General features: G+C 43.7%; 1 protein-coding gene across 1 annotated transcript in view; it reads right to left on the bottom strand.

The window, feature by feature from the left end:
* Nucleotides 1-5,249: 5,249 nt before the first annotated feature.
* Nucleotides 5,250-22,579, bottom strand: part of RIMKLA (ribosomal modification protein rimK like family member A) — a 37,898-nt gene continuing 20,568 nt past the window's right edge. Inside the window, exons 3-5 of the mRNA XM_003273352.4 lie at nt 21,463-21,549; nt 15,867-16,070; nt 5,250-11,657 (exon numbers count right to left, since the gene is read on the bottom strand). Of these exons, the coding sequence (XP_003273400.2) occupies nt 11,167-11,657; nt 15,867-16,070; nt 21,463-21,549 (782 nt within the window). The 3' untranslated portion in view covers nt 5,250-11,166. The remainder of the gene's footprint in view (nt 11,658-15,866; nt 16,071-21,462; nt 21,550-22,579) is intronic.

The following is a 22,579-nucleotide window of genomic DNA, read 5'->3' as shown; positions in this document are numbered from 1 at the left end:
CTTCCTTTGGGGCTGGATTGCTCGTTATCAGCTAGGCATCATCACCATTCCCTTCATCATTTACCTCTGCTTCTAAGGGGAAGCTTAGAGTTATAGTTCTCAGTATCCCTCTCCTTTTATGATTCTGGATAACATTCTGTCAATGAGGGCCAACTGCTCAAAATTTGGAAGCTGCATAAGGAGCAACCATTTACCTTCCTGCGAGTCATCCACTGTTGTTTTCCTGGATGCAGATTTCCTGTGGAAGCAGCCTGCTGCCCTTTGCCCCCTGATCTTGATCTCCCAGCTACTTCAAAGATTGTGTATGCCTCTAATTCTCTGTATTAAATAAACTTCTTTATTCAAAATGCCTAGGGAGGTTTCTGTTTTCCTGACTAAACTCTGACTGAAACTCTTGATATTTCTTCCAAACAATCTATATGTCTCCTATACTACCAAACAATCTATATCCTTAGAGGGGTTCTCACTATGTTTTGCAGGCTGGATTTGAACTCTTGGGGTCAAGAGATCCTTCTGCCCCAGCCCCCTGGGTAGTGGAATTGGGGCAGGCACCGCTGGGCCCAGCTCATAATGTTTGTGATGCATCTCTTGTAAAAATAATATGATTAGGTGTTTTTATATCTGTCATTCTTAAAGAATCATTTAGTCCATTTACATTTTGTTTACACACTAAATGATTTGGGTTTTTAAAAGTTGTTGGAGTTTAAATCTATGATCTTATTTTATGCCTTCTATTTGTTCTGCATGTTCTATTTTTTCCTTTTCTTTCTTTTGGATTGATTACATATTTTTTCTCCTTCCATTTCTTCCACTCTGCGAGTTTGTAGTTTATATTCTGTGTTTCTGTTCTTTTAGTGATTGCCCCAGAAATCCAAGCATTTGTTCCTTACTTATCAAAATTTAAAGTCATTTGGGAAACCCTCATCCCTGACAATAGAAGGTCTTTAGAATCTTTTAACTATATTTACCTCCCACTAACTTATACCTTCTTATTATCTATTTCAAATATACCTTAAACTCATGTCATAATTACTTTGTAAAGTCATCATGTTCCTTCTTTTCACATCTTCCATCTCGGCTCACATTACTGATAAATATTTCAGTATTTCCTATAGTGAGGGTCTAAAGATGGCAAATTCTCAGATTTTCTTTCTTTCATTAATTCGAAAATGTTATTTTGCCCTAATTTTTTTTTACTCTTCAATGAAAATGTATTTCATTTTTATATATGATTTATTGATGCAGGAAATCATCTCAGTTGTGAACAGCTCTACAAAATGTGGTTTACTTGGCCGGACGCAGTGGCTCACGCCTGTAATCCCAGCACTTTGGGAGGCTGAGGCGGGTGGATCATGAGGTCAGGAGATCGAGACCATCCTGGCTAACACGGTGAAACCCTGTTTCTACTAAAAATACAAAAAAATTAGCCAGGCATCATGGCGGGCGCCTGTAGTCCCAGCTACTTGGGGGGCTGAGGCAGGAGAATTGCTTGAACCTTGGAGGTGGAGGCTGCAGTGAGCTGAGATTATGCCACTGCACTCCAGCCTGGGCAACAGAGTTAGACTCTGTCTCAAAAAAACAAACAAACAAAAAAAAAGAAAAAGAAAAGAAAAGAAGCCTGGGTTCAGAGATAAATTTGAAAGTATCACGTACATGGTAATTAATACCAAGCCAATGGAGATCATGTAGGGATGAAACCTGCAGCTAAGGAATAGAAGAAAGCCTAAGGAAACGCCGGAGGAAACATTTAATGGAGAAGAGGTGAACCCAGCACAGGAGGCTGAGGTAATTTCAGACTTATTCAGCCTACTCACGCAAAGAATTCCTATAATACCTTTCGCCCAGATCTCCCAAATGTTAACGTCTTACCACATTTGCTTTATTTTCTCTCTCTAGAAACCCATTATTTTCTGAGCCATTTGAAAGTAAATTGCAGACATGATGTCCCTCTATCCCTTGATATTTAATGTGTATTTTCTAAAAACAAGGACACATTCTTACGTATTCTTATTAGAACAATCACCAAAATGAGGAAATTGACATTGATATGATACTATCAGGCAATACAGTACAGACCAATTGTCTTAATAATGTCCTTTAGAGCAGAAGAAAATCCCTGGGCAGGCAGTGTGCTCAGCTGCCACTTCTCTTTAGTCAGAGGAGTGCCTTTAGATGTGACACAAGTGCTGCCACTCCAAGGTTCCCTGACCCATCTCATGAGAATTTCAGCCAGAATTTTCTAACAAAAGATGCTTAGGCCCTTGGGGAGCTCTAAAGAGCTGTGATTCACCGAGAGTACAGTAGACCTAAGGTTAGTGGAAGAGCGATCATTTTTGAGAGAAGCCTCTCACCAGATTTAAGAAGTGCCATTAGTGAAAGCAGCAGCTGCAGGAAAAGCAGCGGATACCAGCGTGATAGACAAGTGGGTGCCAGCAGCATGAAGCTGGGAGAGTCCTAGAGGGACACCATGTGACTCTGGGAAGTAGAAGGGGAAGTATCACAGGCTTATTCTTCAAGGAGAGGAAATCCCAAGATCCCACAACTTGGAAAGGCACCTGCAGCCAGCCTGAACATCTCTCCACCTGTGCCCCTGCAGCATGGTTTCTGCCAGAGCCACCGTCAAGAGGGTAGGGAAGCCATCAGCAACCTTTCCAAAGTACTTCGTTTCCCACCAAATATGCTGGTCTACCATGGAGCTAAATGCGGTTCTCTTTGAGACAATGGGGGAATTTGAATATGCACTGGGAATTAGATGGTATCAAGGGATTATTGCTAATCTTTTTATATGTGGTAAAAGCAAATGGAAACGTCCTTTTCTGGGGAGTTTACTATTCTCTCCACTTTTGTGTAGTTTGACGATTTTCATGTAAGAGAAGAAGAAAGAAACATAGGCCACATTCCCCAGTGTTTGGGTTCAAGGACAATATGAATGGTACGTAATGTCATACCCCAAATCATCCTCGGCTGCAGCAATCAGGCACTATCCCTTTGATGCTCTGACCTCAGTTTGGACTCCCTGACCCTCAGAAGCTGGGGAATAGCCTTAGTTCAAGGGTCTTGAGCCTTGTTTTGACTGTTAGTCCCCCAGGGTCTTATCACTGCTTCTCCCAGGAAGCCTCTTGAAATGTCAGGCAAACACAAGTCCTGAGGGCCCTGCCTGACCTGTCAGAGTTCTTCTGGTGAGTACACAGATTCTTTCAATCCCCTGAGACCCCTTACCGCACCACACAGCCATTTTAAGCAGCTTTCAGCTCTCACTTGCTATTTGAATCTTAATTCAAATGTCAGCCCAGGAGAGCACGCTGAGCAGGCCCGTGACAAGCTCACGCCATCTGCATTAGTATTTTCCTCCATCATCTTGACAGTTGAGAGCTGGCAGTGTTACAATTCAGACGGCAGTCTGCGTTTGAAAGGAAAATTATAGTTTTTCAGAATGCAGCTGGTGTGCAAGTGAATAGGGTAAAGTTTCTTCTGTGAAGGCTTTTCCTCATTTTATGATATGAAAATAATAAAATGTAGATTCAGCATGTGATTCTTACAAGAACCACCAAAAGGCACAGAATTTTGGGGACAAAGGCAAACAAAGCATTCTGTTCCACAGTAATAATTTTAATAAAAAGCAAAAACAGCAAAACAATCATTTATAAATGATTTCTTCTCTGTTGGAGAAGTTAACACTGTTATTGCTATATAAACCACTTGGAAATGAGCTATTTTGGTGCCTAGTTAAGATGTATTCTTTTCAGCACATTTTCATTTTGCCAGTTAGGCAGGAAAAACTACAGTCCACTTTCCTGGAGGGAATTTAGCTGAACTACTGCCCATAGGTGACAGTGAACTTCACAAACACTCCAATAAGTTTAGTAGCAAAGTAAACATCTTTCTCAAGTGTTAAAACCACAGAAGTTAGACAGAACAAGCAGAGAAACAGTCTTTTAGGTGTTAAACTTCATGCCACTTGTGCACATTACACTAGGACACTTGCTTCTGAGAAATACAACACAAATGCTACCTTCCTGGAACTAAGATGTTTCAGTGCTCATGTGTATCAATTTCTTCTCTCTGTCGCCCAGCAGCAGTGGTGTGCTGACAAATGTTTAACAACCAGCTCTTGGGGAGGGGGGGTCTTGATATAGAGTGTTTGCCAATCTCTGTGGTGTAAGTACTCTCAATAGGGCCAATTCTCCAGCTACCGATGTGATGTCACTGAATGGTCAGGTTGGGAAGAGATGTGCAATAGCACCCATTATATGGTAGCACACCATACCAATACAATAGATGTCAGTATCCTCAAGAACATAGATAATAGTAAAATAATTAGGAAGTGATGAGTTTTGAGTATTTATTACTGTTTTTAACATGCTTTATTTAATTGTAGGTTAATATAATCTCTGATGGTCACTGTGGCTGTGTTTACCAACCAGCTTACAAAATTCCTGAAAATTGAACAATCCACTCTCATGGGCCAGTGCAAACCACTTCAGCACACCACTGGAACTCGGGACCTCAAGGTGGGACTAAGCAAACAGGGCACCTGCCTAGTCCTGCCTCCACAGTGACCTTTATTAGCTCTGTAGAATGGATAAGGGCCCCAGCTCTCCCCTTACAGATCAGTGTTCCTTCTAAATAGGAGATTATGGGAGTCCCACTCCGGATAGGCCCAGGACAGCAGAATTTTAGCGGCTTTATTGGTTAGTTCCATCTATCTCAGGGCTGTCATCCCTGCCAAGTCCAGATGGTGCTGTCAGACTATCAGAGTTCCCCACACAGCCCCTCCTCCCCCCAGCCTTCTGCACTCCCCTCACCCTCCATTTGACAGGTTTAATTCACGTCCCTGGCACCACCTCCTTCCATTTGATGCGAAGCCAGCAAACCTAATACAGGAAGCGCCAAAAAACCCAGGTGCTAAATCATCCAAGGTCAGGCTGTTTTCCAGGTCGGCTTTCCAGCCTCCCAGTTGTCTGAGGCAGTCTCTCCTCCAGGATTTTTCTTAGCCAAATACGTTCGCTAGATCTTGCACATAGCGTCATAAAATCTGAAGGATGGATGGGACCTTCCAGTCATTAGCCTGAACCACAGCATGCTTGAGCTGCCGCCAGCCCTGCCCCCAGCAGCTCTTTTTCCCAGCTGTAAAGCTGCTGTCTGCCAGCTTTTATCCCTTGGCACTGAGCCATGATCTCAAGAAGGCGATGCTTGTGTTGCTCACAGTGGGGGAAGCAAGAGGAAAGGAACTTATGGAAAGCCAGGCATGTGGTTAAGTGCGACACATTCAAGTTTGTTTATTTATCACATTTATAGGTGGCAAAATTAAGGTTTAACAAGTTGAAGTAAAGCGTCCCTGGGTCACACAAGCTTTAAGTTACCTGGATTTGAACTGGATCAGACTCAGACTAGTACCATTCACATTAGCCCACGCTGCCTTCCACAGGGTGTGCCCCTGACAACGAGTGCTGAATATGGTCATTGTGATGCCTGGCTTGTGTAGTGGAAATAAAAAATGCATCACCTTAAGAGGTGGGTCGAATTCCCCTTGAGGAGGGTACAGTCTTTGTCCAGGAAAATGCTTTTAATAAGCCACCCATGGTAAAATGTGAAGTCATGACGGTAAGGGTGTTGGCAGGAATCAAATTAAGAAAAGGAATGGCTATCCATCCAGTTGTATGTGAGAATACAAATGGATCTGCTCTGTCCTAAGGACAAGAGACAGGGACCACGTGGAATGGAAGGTGAGTGGAGATTCCTCCATAGTATATAAAAAGAACATTCTATAAATGGGGTGCCGAGTCTGCACTGTTGTAGCATCTGCCATTCCTTCCCATGTCACTGAGACACACGCAGGCACACACACTCACTTGCTTGAATTTTGCTATGTGGAAATGGGCGAGGGAACTGAGCTTCATGTCTCAGCTGATGCATTGCAGGGATAAGACGCTATTTAAAATGAGGTAGCAGAAGTGTGGAGTCAGCAGTGGCTGCAAAAATATAAGTCTTTGAGAAATCACAGAAATCTAGAGGTTCAGAAACAGAGCCCAGTTATCAGACCTCTCTGGATGTCAAGAGGCAGGGAGCCCTCAGCTGACATTTGGGTTACAATAGGGATGAATCTGTGCCTAATGTCTGGCTGCAAGGGGGACGCCCTGTGGAACAGAAAGTGGGGGGAAACTTTTGACCTTTTTGCTGATTGAAACTGGAGCATGTGCATCAAACAGGATTTCTTCTTGGGTGTGCCTAATGCAATAGGTTTAGGAGCTGCAAACCCTTGGGTTCCAGGACATTCCACAGTGAGGGAACATCAGCCAAATTGGAGCCAAATAAGCTTTCAGTTAGCTTGGCATGGGCTTTCTTCCTGAAAGTGTGGGGTAGAGTTAAATGGTCTTGGCTGGTCTAAAGACGGTGCAGGCCATGAGCCAGCTTGCATCATGGAAATATACATGCCTTTGGCGCTCTCACCTAGAAGCCATCCAAGTGCTGAACCCTTGACAGCTGGCACTTCAACACCATGTTGATCCAGAACAGAGGCTCATCAGAAGGGGAGGAGGTGGAGGGTAGGCCCAGGATGGGAGCACGTGCTAGATTCCAAGGAGGGACGGAGCTTCCTCCGGCAGTATGCCAAAGTGGATGAGGAATCAGATTGCCTGAGTCCAGCCTTGCTATTGACTGGCAAGTGACCATGGCCTCTGGAACTAAGATTCCCTGTTTATAAAATGGGGGACTAGACTGGTCTCCAAAATGCTATTTCCATGGTCTCAAATGGGGCTCATAAGCGACTTTCTTAGTGTTGCCCTGGAGCCCCAGAGAACATGAACCTCACAGCAAAATTACCAAACCAGGTTGGAATGCCAGCACAAGGCTTGAGATGGTGCATATTGGCACAGGAACTGTACCTGGAGAAGGAAATGGAAAGGCTTAAAAGAAGAAAGTTTTCACATTCAGCCCTGTGGTGTGAGGAGGGAGGGCTGCAGTCTAGCCGTAGACCTGGAATGGAGGCATGATTTAGTTTTAGGAAAAGATTAAAACAGTGTATCCCTTAGAAGAATCATCTCCCAGGTAACATTTTAAGGTAACAATCTGTACTGACCTTGAGTCTCAGAGGTAGAGTCAAAAATAGTCCCAGATCTATGAACATTCACTTTAGGGACAGTGACAAATATGGCTATTTTCAGGGGCCTTCCCAAGACATCCACTCAGACTAATGGCAAATAGGCTTACCTCCAGTTGCAAAGGAAAATATTAAACTGTAGTGACTTGACTAAGGTTGGATTTATTCTCTGACCTGACTCCTTCAACTGACCTGCTAAGGCAATGCCTGCACACAGTATTCTAGTTCATTAGCCTCTGGGAGGGTCAGCTTTTATTTGGGTGGTCCTAAAACTCCCCAGCCGCTGCTTACATCTTCCTCAGATTTGCATTCAGTGTTCTCAAGACCAGCATTCCTCAGGATTTAAAGAAGAGAGGAAGCACATCTCCCCCACTTCTCCAGGGTGGATGGAAATCCATGCATCTCATTATCTTTATGCAGAACAGCTTCAAAGACATCTACCTCAGATCAATACATATTCATGATTCTTTCATTAAAACAGCCCACAGAAGGGCCATTTTTTTCCTCCTTCCTACCAGAATTCCAAATGATCCCAATTTTTTGTTTCTTTCACAAAACTATTCCAGACCTTTCCCTTTTCCCTTTCCTCCTCTCCTGGCCCCCAGGGTCATGGAATCTCCTTTTAGCTGGAAGCCATGGGCCTGCAATTGTGACACTAGTGGCTTATGATCTACTTATATTGTTTCTGAGATCCTGAAGACCGAAAGCCCCAAATCCTCCTTCTGGCAACCCCATACCCGATCAGAAAAACAGCATGAAGACGTTTTTCCCAAGTGCAGAATCGTATATTCTGAGTGACTGAGCTATTGGCATTCAAGTTTTGACCAGTTTCAAGATGCTACTACCAGATAATGGGAAGACCATATACAGACACTGCAATCTATGTTACATAAGGAAGACTTCGTCAGTTGGTATACAAGAGTGGAGAGTTTCAGGTTATATACGATACATCCAGAAGGCTGTTTGAATACACAAAGTGCCTTATTCCTTTCAGGTCTTAAGTTTCCCTGGCTGGAAGTGAGGCCTCTGAGAAGCTGCATTCCTTTCTCGGGGTCCCTACCACTGTTTGGTGTGCTAATGCCAAGAATGTATGGCTTTTTTTTTTTTTTTTGAGACGGAGTCTTGCTCTGTCACCCAGGCTGGAGTGCAGTGGCACGATCTCCACTGACTGCAAACACCTCCTCCGGGTTCACGCCATTCTCCTGCCTCAGCCTCCCAAGTAGCTGGGACTACAGGTGCCCGCCACCATGCCCGACTAATTTTTTGTTCACTGTGTGAGCCAGGATGGTCTCGATCTCCTGACCTCGTGATCTGCCCACCTCGGCCTCCCAAAGTGCTGAGATTACAGGCGTGAGCCACCATGCCCGGCCTGGCCTTTTTCTTTAAGGAGTGATGGGAAACTGTTATAAAATCAGATGTGGGAGGTGCTCTACTACCATTAATTTACATGCACCAGTCTCACTTCAGCCTCAAAGAGGTAAACAAATGAGGCATTTTCTCTGTCTGAATGAAACATGGAGACACAGAGTTCCTGTGATTGCACAAGGTCAGCTGTTCAAGCGGAGAACCAGAACCAGGCTCTGGCTCTGCACTTCATGTTCCTTTAGCAGGCCTGTGGCCAGCTGTGACAAGTATAGCCTGTGGCCACCTGGCTGAGGCTCACAGAGCCCACAGCCAGCATGGTATGGGAAATCCTGGATTGGGGCTGGTTGTGGTCCAGCTATGATCCAGCTTTCTCCACTTCTAGACAGGGCGAGTGCCAGGCAATGAAGCCAATGACTACAGATGTCACTCACAGCTGGAAAATGGGCCTCCTTTGGCAAAGGAATCTGGAAGCACTCTCTAGCTGCTCTGCTCAGGCTGGGGCCCTTCTAGCCTCTTTTTAGATAAAGTGGGGAGACTAGATTCACACCAAACAGTGGAAATGAGGGAATGCAGCTTCCAGACGATCATCACTTGGTTAAGTTTGCACAGAAAGCGTAACCAGTTCCAGCGAGAACAAGCCTAAAGCTGTCCGTCTTTTAAAGCCACCCTGAGTGGTAAAGATAAGGTACATATCTTAACCTATATAAAGGTGAAGTATTATTTTTCAACTGTACAAGACACATTACTAGGGTTACAGTTCAGTGGCATGCACCTTATGTTGGACTGCATTTAAACTACAACTGTGTAGTGTGACATCTCCATTACATGGCACCAAACATTTGTCAATTGTACAACTATTACTTGGTGAGATCTGGTTTTAACTACAATACTTTAAAAGCCAATTTCTATTTAAATGTGTTACGAAAAAATGCAATAGCTTAACTTTATACACATTTTACATTTATGGCAGAGTAAGTACAGTAATTTCTGCACCCGAATGGGTAGTGTTGCCTTTGAAGTAGTCACCTTGGGAAGATGTATGTTTATTCCAGTGAAGCTGACCTTACACAGAACATTCCTAGAACCCTCTTTAGAAACTGTCAACTTGTAAGGGTCTTCAGTGTTGGTAAATCTTTGTCCTTTAAGGGTAGATTTTTTGAGGAATGATTTTTTTTTTAACAGCTACAGAGCATTAGAAAATAAGTCTGCTAAATAAAATGGGCGATGAAGCTCAGGATTATCTTGGTGGGCAGGAGGAGGGGTTGGATAAAACACAAGGTCTGACTATAAAGTTGCAGGGCCTCTTGCCTTGCATGGCTTCAAAGGTAATCCCAAAGGGGAACCCTAAGTGTTCTTGGCACATGCAACATCAAGAAAACAGCTCCAGTTATGCTAACTCTTGAGTGCACATGTTCTAGTGTATTTGGTTAAAAAGGTGGCTTTGTTCATTTTCAGTCATATTTCATATAAGCAGAAATGGAAAACTCCATCTCTTGATTTCTCCCAAGGGAAAGATCTCATTTACTGCTTAGAGAATTAAAATGAAAAGCACTTGGTGTCATGTCTACATTTAGCCCCCCGCCCCCACAAAATGTGCAATGAGTAATTCCTGATACCTGAGTCTTCCCCGTTTGGAAAAGTGGGTAAGGACAGGTGTCTGGATCCTAGATCAAAGTAGAGTTTCAAGGGGATTGGAGTGTTTCCAATGGCTCCCATCTACTCAACAGACCTACAACACCCACTCATACAAGGAAACCTCCTACAGCTAAGCAGTACACAAAGTTTCAGTAGAGGAGGGGAAGAATGATGATCTCCAAGTAGCTTTCTATGGTAAAAACCCACTGGCTTCTGGATGACAAGTGAACAGAGTCCATTGAAAAAGAAAGTCCATGGTGTTAGATTCTAGTGCACGCTTAAGAAATAAACTGAGTGGCCGCTAGCTCATTGAAGTGCATTTCCAGCTGAGGCCAAAGGCAGCAAAGGTGCAAGAAGCTGCTAGAGCTGACACTAGTTGAAGCAGGGTCTATAAATTCAGAGTGGCAAAGCAATTTGTAGAAAGGCCCAGTTACAAAGCAGGACATTTGCCAACCTGTGAAGTCAAAGAACGTTCAATCTCACTTTCTACAAAGTGCTTCATTGAAAATGCTAATGAGGAAGCTCCCTAAAACACCATATCCTGAGTGTCGGAGAAATATGGTCAAGATGGTGATTGATGGGGAGCAGAGATCGATCCTCTAATAGTGTTTGAACTGTGTATTTTCCAAGCATCACACACACACTTAGTGAAGAACCTATTACTGCAGTCACATTCCACCTCGTCTGCACATGCTTCCATCCCGTGGTTGCTTTTGAGTACATAATTCCAAGAGCCATTTCGAGCTAATGGGTTCTACTGCTAAAAGTCAGAAGCAACAGCAGAGTCAGTGCCTTAGAGTCAGCCGTAATGGCCACGTGCTCACAGCAGACATCAGTCTCATATTGATCAGTCGGGACGTTGTTCTTGGTGAGTGTTTTCATATTTGTCTTTGTAAAAACCACAAAGCTAGGCCATTTGCTTAAATCATCGTTAGAAAAAATGCTGAGTGCCCAGATGGGATTTCTAGTTTCTGTGCAAATGAAATCACATTAGTCCAGATTTTATTCACTCAAAACTACTAGGGAAGCAGTAGGATTTGGTTTAAATGCTGCCAAAAAGCAGGAATTCACTTAAGTTTTAATTCAGAAGCAATCCTGTTGTTAATGTTGTAGCCAGGTTCGGGCAGCATGGAGGGTGGGGCCCCCATTGTGCTTGCTGAGGAAGCCTGGATCTCTACCAGTTCAGGCTCACTTTCGCTAGAGGTAGACCCACTATTGATGGTATAGACGCTCTCTGCAACTCCCTGAGCTGAAGCACAGCCATCCGGCTCGTTCTTCTCCCTCGGACTCGACAGTCCTGGGAGGACAGCCATCTTTCCAGTCTGCCTAGTTGGCAGCAAGGACATGGTATAGTCGGCAATGATCCCACCCACATCTAAGTTGCATGCCTGGTCGAAGGCTAGGAAGCCGACATTAGCGTTTGCCTCACACACCACAAAGGAGCCATCGTCCATGATAAGGAGATCAATGCCACAGAAGTCCATGCCTAGGATGTTGGACACCTGAATAGCCAACTGCTTGCCTTGTTCTGTCAGCGGACACATGACGCCCACGCCACCTGTGGGGAAAGCACAGTGATGTAAAGGTGACGACTGAGAAGTCAGATGACTCTTCAGAGAAGAGGCAGGGATCTGCCCAGAAGGGGCAGAAAGACAGGCTCGATTAATCACAAAAGGTCTGGATGGAAATCAGTACACCTTGGGAAAACAATATGGCCATTTTTTATCTAGTCTTAAAAATGCTGATTTCCTCTGACTCAGCCATCCTACTACCAAGGAAATAATCTTATATATGGGGAAAAAAAGCTTTATGCACAAAGATGTTGATGGCAGTATTATTTAAAATACAAATCATAGAGCCAGGTACATGATGGGCACTTAATAAATACTCAATAAATATTGAAGAAATGAAAAATTATAATCTAAATCTCTCACAATAGAGAAAAACAGTGTATTTTACAGCCATTAATAATAATACCAGCTGGGTACAATGACTCACGCCTGTAATCCCAGCACTTTGGGAGGCTGACGTGAGAGGATTGCTTGAGGCCAAGAGTTTGGACCAGCCTGGGCAACACAGCGAGACCCCATCTCTAAAAAAAAATAATAATAAAACTAGGTGGGTATGGTGGCTTGCTGTAGGATTCCTCCCACCCCAGCTGCAGTTCCAGCTACTTGGGAGGCTGGGGTGGGAGGAACCCTAGAGGTCAGGAGTTTGAGGCTGCAGTGAGCCATGATCATGCCACTCCACGCCAGCCTGTATGACAGAGTAAAACCCTGTTCCAAAAATAATGCCCACAGAGAGCTTGTAATTACATGGGAAAACAGGGGATTAAAGACCATACAATATGACCATAACTAAGCAAAAAGAGATTTCTCAGAAGAAAAGACTAAAGAATGACACCAAAATATTAACAGTAGTTGTCTCTAAACGGTGGGGATGATACATACCTTTTTCATTTGACTTTGCTGTATTTTCCAAATTTTCTTTTTTTTTTTTTTTTTTTTTGAGAGAGTCTTACTCTGTCACCTAGGCTGAAGTGCAGTAGTGTGATCCTGACTCACTGCAACCTCTGCCTCAAGCAATTCTCCTCCTGCCTCAGCCTCCTGAGTAGATGGGACTACAGGTGCCCGCCACTACACCCAGCTAATTGTTGTATTTTTAGTAGACACGGGTTTCACCATGTTGGCCAGGCTAATTTCGAACTCCTGACCTCAGGTGATCCACCTGCCTTGGCCTACCAAAGTGCTGGAATTTCAGGTGTGAGCCACTGCACCTGGCCATATTTTCTGAATTTTCTATACTGAGAATGTATTCTTCTCATGATTAGAACAAATAAAATTAACTTATTTATTTATTTATTTATTTGAGACACAGTCTCACTCTGTCGCCCAGGCTGGAGTGCAATGGCACGATCTCAGCTCACTGCAACCTCTGCCTCCCGGGTTCAAGCGATTCTCCTGCCTCAGCCTCCTGAGTAGCCAGGACTACAGGCACATGCCACCACGCCCAGCTAATTTTTGTATTTTTAGTAGAGACGGGTTTCACCACCTTGGCCAAGATGATCTCGATCTCTTGACCTTGTGATCTGCCCGCCTTGGCCTCCCAAAGTGCTGGGATTACAGGGGTAAGCCACCACACCTGGCCAACTTACTGATTTTTAAGAAGAGAGATGGCTCCTTCTTCCATCTTTCTGTGCTGACAGAATGGTGCACATCAGTGTCCTGGCTGATGCTCTCAAGAGCATCACCAAAGCCAAAAAGAGGCAAATGCCAGGTTCTTATTAGGCCATGCTCCAAAGTCATCATCTGGTTTCTAACTGATGACAAAGCATAGTTACGTTGGCAAATCTGAAATCACTGATGATCACAGAGCTGGGAAAATTGTTGTGAACCTCACAGGCAGGTTAAACAAGCGGGGAGTGAACAGCCCCAGTCTGATGTGCAATTTGAAGATCTAGAAAAATGGCAGAATAATCTGCTCCCATTCCATCAGTTTGGTTTCACTGTACTGACAACCTCAGCTGGCATCACGGCCATCATGGCCTGTGAAGAAGTAAGATGAAAATACACAGGTGGGAAAATCCTGGGATATTTTTCTAGGGATGTAATAGATACTAATATTTATAAATAAAATGCCTCAATGGACCAAAAAAAAAGGAGAGAGAGATATATAGAAAGGACTGAGACAAAATCCTGTACCAAGGACAGAGACTGATTCCCCTTACTTTGCTAAAAAGCTAGGACTTCAGATTTGTCTCCAGTTAGTCTCCCTGGAAAGATTTAAGAATTGTATTCTCAGGTCGAATAACTAGTGTCTTTACCTTAACAATGTCCCTTCCCACCTATGACACTGTATCTAAAAAAGGCTATAAAACAGTTTTAAAACACCTCACCAAGAAAAGCAACATGGATAAATTATAAAGCCACCTGGTTACGAATGAATGGATTTTGTAAGGTAACTAAAAAAGTCAAAATGATAACACACAAGGTTTAACACTTCGGCACTAAGCATGATGATCATGAAAATGCCTGTAATCCCAGCACTTTAGGAGGCTGAGGCAGGCAGATCACAAGGTCAGGAGATCGAGACCATCCTGGCTAACACAGTGAAACCCCGTCTCTACTAAAAATACAAAAAATTAGTTGGGCGTGGTGGTGTGCACCTGTAGTCCCAGCTACTCGGGAGGCTGAGGCAGGAGAATGGCATGAACCCGGGAGGCAGAGCTTGCAATGAGCAGAGATTGTGCCACTGCACTCCAGCCTGGGCGACAGAGTGAGACTCTGTCTCCAAAATAAATAATAAGTAAATAAACAAATAAACACAAAAATCAGCCAGGTGTGGTGGTACACGCCTATAATCCCAATTACTCGGGTGGCTGAGACATAAGAATTGCTTGAACCTGGGAGGCGGAGGTTGCAGTGAGCTGGGATCATGCCTCTGCATTCTGGCCTGGGCAATAGAGCAAGACTGTCTCAAAAAAAAAAAAAAAAAAAAAGAAGAAAAGAAAATGAGATAACATGTAAGGTACTTAGTAGTGTGTCAACCTGCATCTAGCATTTGACACCAACACACCACTTTATCACAATTATAATTCCCTCTTCTTCTTCCTTTTTAAGAGATAGGGTCTCACTCTGTTGCCCAGGCTGGAGTGCTACGGCGGAATCATAGCTCACTGCAGCCTCAAACTCCTGGGCTCAAAGGATCCTTTCACCTCAGCTTCATGAGTTCAGCTGGGACTACAGGCATGTGCTACTGCACTTGGCTAACTTTTAAAAAAATTTTGCAGAGATGGGGTCTCACTTTATTGTCCAGGCTGGTCTCAAACTCCTGGCTTTAAGTGATCCTCCTGCCTTGGCCCTCCAAAATGCTGGGATTACAGGCATAAGCCACCACACCTGGCCCATATGTCTTCTTTATGGGACCACGTGCTACCCGAGGGCAAGGGCTCTCTCATCATCTCTACGCTCCCGGCATCCCTCGCAGAATCTGTTCCTGGAAATGCTCAATGACTATCAATGAAAGAAGTGCCAGACAGTGTCTAAGCCTCTTTATTAGTCACTGGACTTGGTATACTCATATGGTGATTTAGGAAATAATAACTAGTGATTGTGATTTTTTTTCCTATTACCAACATATAAACTCATTCAATGAGGTTGACAATAGCTTTCTGTGATGGGCACAAGAACTTACATCCCTCTTGGAGTATCTCCATTCAGTACAACAGAAAACAAACTTTATCAATGGGTTAATGGGATGGGTTTATGCATTCGACCAAAGCATAAACTATAGCTTTCTAATAGCATCATACAAAAAGGAAAACATTTCCATTAAAATATAGAAGGAAAATATGATATTTCTCCTGTCATCACTTTAGACTCTTACTATTTTTTTTGCCTGAGCTGTTGCAACAGCTTCAAATCTCACCTCCCTGCCTCCCACTTTATGCCGTCATTCCATCCTTTACCCAGATGGGAGTTTTTCTCTAACGTCGGTCCTCATGTCACTCCCTTTTAAAGTCTTAACACCTAGAGGACAGGGTTCAGTCCTCCATGTCCTGACACTCCTTGCCTGACCTCTGCCACAGTGCTTACACTTGTACGCTCCCCTCCAGGATTGCTTGCTGCCATAGGAAATAGTTTCTTCCTCATTCTCCTCTGTGAGATCCTGGTGTCTAGCAGAGGGTCTGACAAGACAGTAGGGATCGATATACATTTGCTGAATGGGTCCAAATACCCTAATGAAACCCTGTGCTTTTATACCTTACCGAGAGAGCAGTTGCTCTGCATCCGTCCATCAGTGGAGCAGCGAAGCATAGAGCCTATGACCTGGCCCCCTACCACCACCACCCGGATGTCCTTTCCATGGGACTCCTTCACGTACTTCTGGAACAGGTAGGGCACATCGTGGCGGATCAGATGGCAGATGTCAGAGAGGTGATGTTTATCTCTTGCCAGAAAAACAGCTTTTCCTTTAAGAAGAAAAAGAGCAAGAGAAGGGGTTAGAGAAGCCTCTGGACTCTGTACTTGCCATCTGGCCTCCTTGTCCATAAAGTCATCAGTTCTCTCTGAACTTGCCTCACTTTGGTTCCTTCTATTTCTCTGCTAGACTTTTGCTTCTTATCAAATGACTACGGAACCTTACTTTCCCTTAACTTTCCTCAGGTCCTAATACCCTCTCCCTCCACCATCATTCTTTTTGAAATGACTTAATGATTATTCCAGAAACACAGAGAAAGAGCCAAAATAGAATCCCAAGGATCTAATCAATTCAGTCCCCAAAACAGTTAATTAGCATCTCCCATCACCCCCAGGATGCTGATTAGGCAGGATCCACATCTAACTCATTTTAAAAAAATTCCTCAGACCTAACACTGGGCTGGATGCACAGGGCAGATGCCAATTAATGTTTGTAGAACACAATTTATTGAACATACTTTAGAGAAATTCCAAGTCTGGATGGAGAGAGATCCCAAAAAAAGGTAGCACAGAGTGATATAACATCAAGAGAGGTCTATGCATAATTCTGCGGGAGCTCAAAGGAGGGAACCACTGACAGGCATCCTTCCTTTTAGACATAAAGTTATTATATTTGGCTATACCCATGTAATTCTGAAAGGAATGGCCTATGCCTCTATTGATCTCTGCCGAAAGCATTCCTTCTTGATTCTAAATTCTTTATTTTCTGTTCAAATTGCCTACACTTTTGTAATTATTTAGCATCAGCTTTTTTTTTTTTTTTTTGAGACAGAGTCTCACTCTGTCACCCAGGCTATAGTGCAGTGGCGCGATCTTGGCTCACTGCAACCTCCACCTCCCGGTTTCAAGCAATTCTCCTGCCTTAGCCACTGGAGTACCTGGGATTACAGGCATGCATGCCTAGCAAATTTTTGTATTAGTAGTAGATATGAGGTTTCACCATGTTGGCCAGGCTGGTCTCAAACTCCTGGCCTCAAGTGATCTGCCTGCCTCAGCCTCCCAAAGTGCTGGGATTACAGGTGTGAGTCACCATGCCCGGCCAACATCGGCTTTTCCATTGATATATTAGTTAACAGACTTGAGCAGGGGTTCTGATAAGTTTGCTCTGCAAATCTGACATGAGCATGCCCAGTCTGAGCATTCTTTTCAGCAAATATGGAACAAAGAGATGGTTTTCCTAAGCTTTGGGTCACCATCTTACAAGGACTAGAACTCTTCTGAAGTCCTAATAAAAAGACCAGTCCCAGGCCAGCTGCAGTGGCTCACACCTGACATCCCAGCACTTTGGGAGGCTGAGGTGGGCAGATCACCTCAGGTCAGGAGTTTAAGACCAGCCTGACCAACATGGAGAAACCCCATCTCTACTACAAATACAAAATTAGCTGGGCATGGTGGTGCATGCCTATAATCCCAGCTACTCGGGATGCGGAGGCAGGAGAATCGCTTGAACCTGGGAGGCAGAGAGGCTGTGGTGAGCCAAGATTGCGCCATTGAACTCCAGACTGGGCAACAAGAGTGAAACTTCATCTCAAAAACAAACAAACAAACAAACAAACAAACCAGTCCCTAGTGGTACATAAAACTGAAAAGTAAATTCCAAAACATGTTATAACCAGGATGCAATCATTCCCAAGATGACTGGACCCTAGACACCTGACAGAGCTGGAGGAGTTCGGCCACGTGATCTGAAGATGTCCACATGGCAGGTGACAGGAGAGTGTGCAGGTAAGTGGGTGTCGGTGTCAGGGAAGCTGGATAGGGCCCAGCAAGGGTTCACAAGAGGAAAATGGAGAGGCCCCAGCAAGTGTGAATGATGCAGCACCAGTGTTTCCTGTCTTCAATGAGTGTGGGGCAAGCAGATACACATCTGATGCCAGGAGATCTGGAGATCTGGCTTCTGGCAACAGATGGCTGGGATTCAGGTATATGCACTGGGTTCTCCGGACATTAGGTAGGATTTTCAGCAGAGATGGGGCCTAGAGATAGGAACTGGGTTTCTTGGTTTCGGATACAGAAGTTCTAATATGGGCATCAGTCTGCAGTTAATAAAGGAGCTACAGTTTTAAGGCAAGAAGGAAAAAGGGAGAGAAAGGCAGTAAGATTGGTTAATTATGTACTAAGTGCCAAGCACTTTGATTTTTTATTATTTCACTTATACTTCATGCTAGCCCTAGGGAGCCATTATAACAAGGATGGTTAATCCCATTTGAGGGAAAAAGGGTCCAATCTCAAAACTTACTATAAAGTTACAGTAATCAAGACAGTGTGGCTTGGCATATAGAACTGTATCAAAAGAATAAAATTGAGAGCCCAGAAATAAACCTTCATGCACATGGTGAACTGATTTTTGACAAGGGTTCCAACAGCTTTTAGTGGTGGAATGAACAGGCTCTTCAACAAATGGTACTGGGAAAACTGGATACCCACATTCAAAAGAATAAAGTTGAACCCCTACCTCATACCATACATAAAAATTAACTCAAAATGGATCAAAGACTCAAAGGTAAGGGCTGAAACTATGAAGCTTTTAGAAGGCAACATAAATGTAAATCTGTGTGGCTTTGGATTAGGCAAGAACAAAATGACATCAAAAGCATATGGAAACAAAAAAAATAGACAAGTTAGATTTTACCAAAATAAAAAACTTCAGTGCATCAAAGATACTATACAAGAAATGAAAAGACAACCTATGGTAATGGGAAAAACATGTTCAAACATGTTATTATATATCTAATAAGGATTTAGAATCTACATTATATGGCTGGGTGCAGTGGCTCACGCCTGTAATCCCAGCATTTTGGGAGGCCGAGGTGGGTGGATGGCTTGAGTCCAGGAGTTTGAGACCGGACTGGGCAACATGACAAAATCTCATCTCTATAAAAAATACAAAAATCAGCCAGGCATGGTGGCACATGCCTATAGTCCCAGCTATTTGGGAGGCTGAGGCAGGAGGATCCTTTGAGCCCAGGATGCAGAGGCTGCAGTGAGACAAGACTGCACCATTGCAGTCCAGTGAGAGCATATCTCAAAAAAAAAAAGAATCTACATTATACAAGAACCCTTCAAATTCGACAATAAAAAGACAAAAAACCCAGTTAAAAAGTGGGCAAAGGATATGAAAAAACATTCCTCCAAAGAAGATACACAAATGGCCAACAAGCACATGAAAAGATGTTCAACATCATTAGTCTTTGGGTAAATGCAAATCGAAACCACAATGAGATACCATTTCACACTCACTAGATAGCTATAATAAACATACATACATACATACAAACATACATACATACATACATAACAAATAACAAGTGATGGTGAGGATATGGAGAAATTGGAACCCTCAAACATTGCTGGTGGAAATGTAAAATGTGATACAGCCATACAACAGTCATATTATTAAGTCACAAAGAGATAAACTAGTGTTACTTGCTACAACATGGATGAACCTTGAAAACATCATGCTAAGTGAAAGAAGCCAGACACAAAAGTCCACATACTGTATAAATCCATTCATATAAAATAGCCAAAACAGGCAAATCTATAGTAACAGAAAGTATTATTAATAATAGGTCAGTAGTTGCCAGGGACTGAGGGAGAGGCAATCGGGACTAACTACTACTAGGTATGAGGCTTCTTTTCGGGGTAATGGAAATGTTCTGAAATTAAGTAGTGGTAATAGTTGTAAAACACAGTGAGTACACTAAAATCCAGTGAATTTTACACTTTGCACTGGTAAATTTTTTATGTGAATTGTATTACCATTCTTTAAATTTCCAAAACATTATGTATTATATTTAATTTCTGTTTGCTGTCTTACCTTTCTACAATGTAACCTACTCGAGGGCAGGAACTTTTGTTCTTATCTGTATCCCCAAAGCCTGGAATAGTGCCTGGCATTTTGTAGACACTCAATAAATATTTGAATTTTATGTTATGTGTATTTTACCACAATAAAAATGACTAGTTGAAAGGCTGGTTGAAATTGAGCTCAGTAGCACATCTGCACCGCACTAAGAGTCCCTCTTTGCCACCCAGGCTCCTTTCTCTGCTCCTCAACATGACTCACCTATGCTCACAGGTTGCGTTGCCTACCCTTGCTTCTGTGTGTTGCTCACTCACTTCTGCCAATTCAAATTCTACACTTCCACTGAAGTCTCCTTTTCTTCCAGTGAAGACTTCATGGCAGAATTGTCCCCTCCCTCCTGTAGGCTCAAACAGACCCCTGGGCATACTTGCTTCATCAGTGATCACCCTGCAGTGCAACTGTGTCTACACATTTGAGCTCCTTGAGATCAGTGACTGGGTCTAGTTTTTTTTGTTTTTCTTTTTTTCGAGACATGGTCTCGCTCTGTCGCCCAGGATGGAGTGCTGTGTAGTTCATTTCTATTGCATAGTCCCTATACCATAGTAGTTGCTTACTATGTATCTATTTAGGGTGACCTTCCCTCACTCCAGATGCCCGGAGCGTTTAAGCATGCCACCTGGGTATCCCGATGAGGCACCTGCTCATATACTGCAGGAAGACTCCTTTCTGTTGCTGATGTCCCTACTGAGTCCCAACAATGCACTGAGCACTGCAGTAAGCCTTACAGAGACAGATGCTCAGGATCTGGTCCCCACCACTGAGCAGCTCGCAGTCTAGTAAAGGAAGCAGGCATATAAACCCGTAACTGTTACAAAGTATAGCACTCCGCTAGAGGCACATACAAAATGCTATGGAAACAAAAAGGGAAGAGCAATTAATTTTGTCTGGAAAACAAGGGAGGGAGATCAGGGAATGTATGTAGAAAAGAAATGACATCTGGAGCTGGCCTTAAAGGATGAGCAGAAGAAGTTGACCAAGTGAGCAGAGAAAGATGGCATTCTCAGCAAAGGGAAAAGAGCAGACGCTTAAAGAGGGGAAAATGCATGGTCTACTTGGTGAATGAGAAGTAGTCTGGAATGGATTATGAAAGGTTCATGTGGCCAGAGACAGCTCCAAGGGAAGGCTGAGGCTGTTTGTACAGGGCCTTCAGTTTCATGATGAGGAATATGGACTCTGTCTAACAGGCAGCACAGGGTCTTGGGAGGGTTTTTCAGTGAGAGAGTGACAAGAATAGATCTATGTTTCAGAGAAATTACTTCAAAAAAAGAACAGAAGAGGCACTGGCAGTGGAGTTAGGGAAACCGATCAGCATTAAGTCAGGAGTTGATTGCAATAGTTCAGGGAAGAGGTGAGCATGATCTGACAAAAGCAAGAACAGAGGACAAAGAGGAAGAAACACTGCAAGCTCCTCAAAGGGGAGCTCCATTTTTCTAAGCAGCACTTGAGGAGTGTCTTGTTCAGGCAGAGCAGCAGCCCTAGTGGGCTGATTACCCAGGAAGCCCTGGAGAGCTGGCACTGACCCCGGTGGCCTCGTGTGCTCTTCACCACGACTGGGTAGCCCAGGGGCTCAGCTTCATCAATCATTTTTGAAAAGTCTTCATGCCCACCTGCCAAGAAAAGGTGAAAGTCAGTGAAGGTAAGGCTGACGGTTAGGCAGTGGTCACCTCAGCCCTGCCCCTCTGTAGGAATTCTTGTGAGGCCTCATCTCTCTCTGATTAAGGCCATTCAAACCCAGGTGATTCAACAGACACACATTATGTACCTGCAAGGTAAAAGGTGGGAGCAGAGAGGTAAGGAAACCAACATTTAGCAGGTACCTTCTGTGTGGTAAAGGCTTCACTATCCTTCTAACAATCATATAGGTAGATACCTTTTCCTTTACAATGGCTGTGGTAGATGGAACCCCAAGATATCTGCCCCCTGGTGTACGCACCTTGTATAATACCCTCTTCGAAGTGTGGAAGGGACCAGTGAATACGTTGGGATATCATTCCTGTGATTTTGACTTTTAGTTAACTGAAAGGGAGATGATCCTTGGTAAGCCTGACCTAATCAGATGAGTCTCAAAAAAAAATGGTGAAACATCAGAGAGACTCTTCTGCTGGCCTTGAAGGAGCAAACTGCTATGTTGTGGAGAAGGCCATGTGGCAGGGAGCGGAGCACAGCCTCTAGCGGAGAATGTCCTCAACTGATGGCTAGCAAGGAAGTCGGGGACTCAGTCCCACAACTACAAGAAACTGAACGTCAACAATCAGGCAGCTTCGAAGAAGACCCCAAACTTCAGGTAAGACCACAACCCCAGCTGACACCATGATTTCAGCCTAAGGAGACCTAAGCAGAGAACCCAGCTATGCTGTGAGACTTCTGACCTACAGAAACTACGAGGTAATCAATGGGTATCATTTGAAGCTGCTCAGTTTTTAGAAGTTGGTTATGGAGCAATAGAAAACCAACACTCAAAGAAACCAAGCCTGGGGATTTGTCTCACCCCAAATTAAGGTATGACTCTGAAGCCTGAACTGGCTCCACCACACTCCTATAAGCCTTAATTTAAAAAAATATGAATAATGATCTGCATGAAAATATTTCTAAATTGTTTTATGAACCTGGGTTCCTATATATACTATATCAAACATA

Source organism: Nomascus leucogenys, chromosome 12 (genome assembly GCF_006542625.1).
Source record: "Nomascus leucogenys isolate Asia chromosome 12, Asia_NLE_v1, whole genome shotgun sequence".
NCBI lineage: Eukaryota > Metazoa > Chordata > Mammalia > Primates > Hylobatidae > Nomascus > Nomascus leucogenys.
The sequence above is the reverse complement of the archived record's forward strand: the minus strand, read 5'-3'. Positions and strand labels throughout refer to the sequence as shown.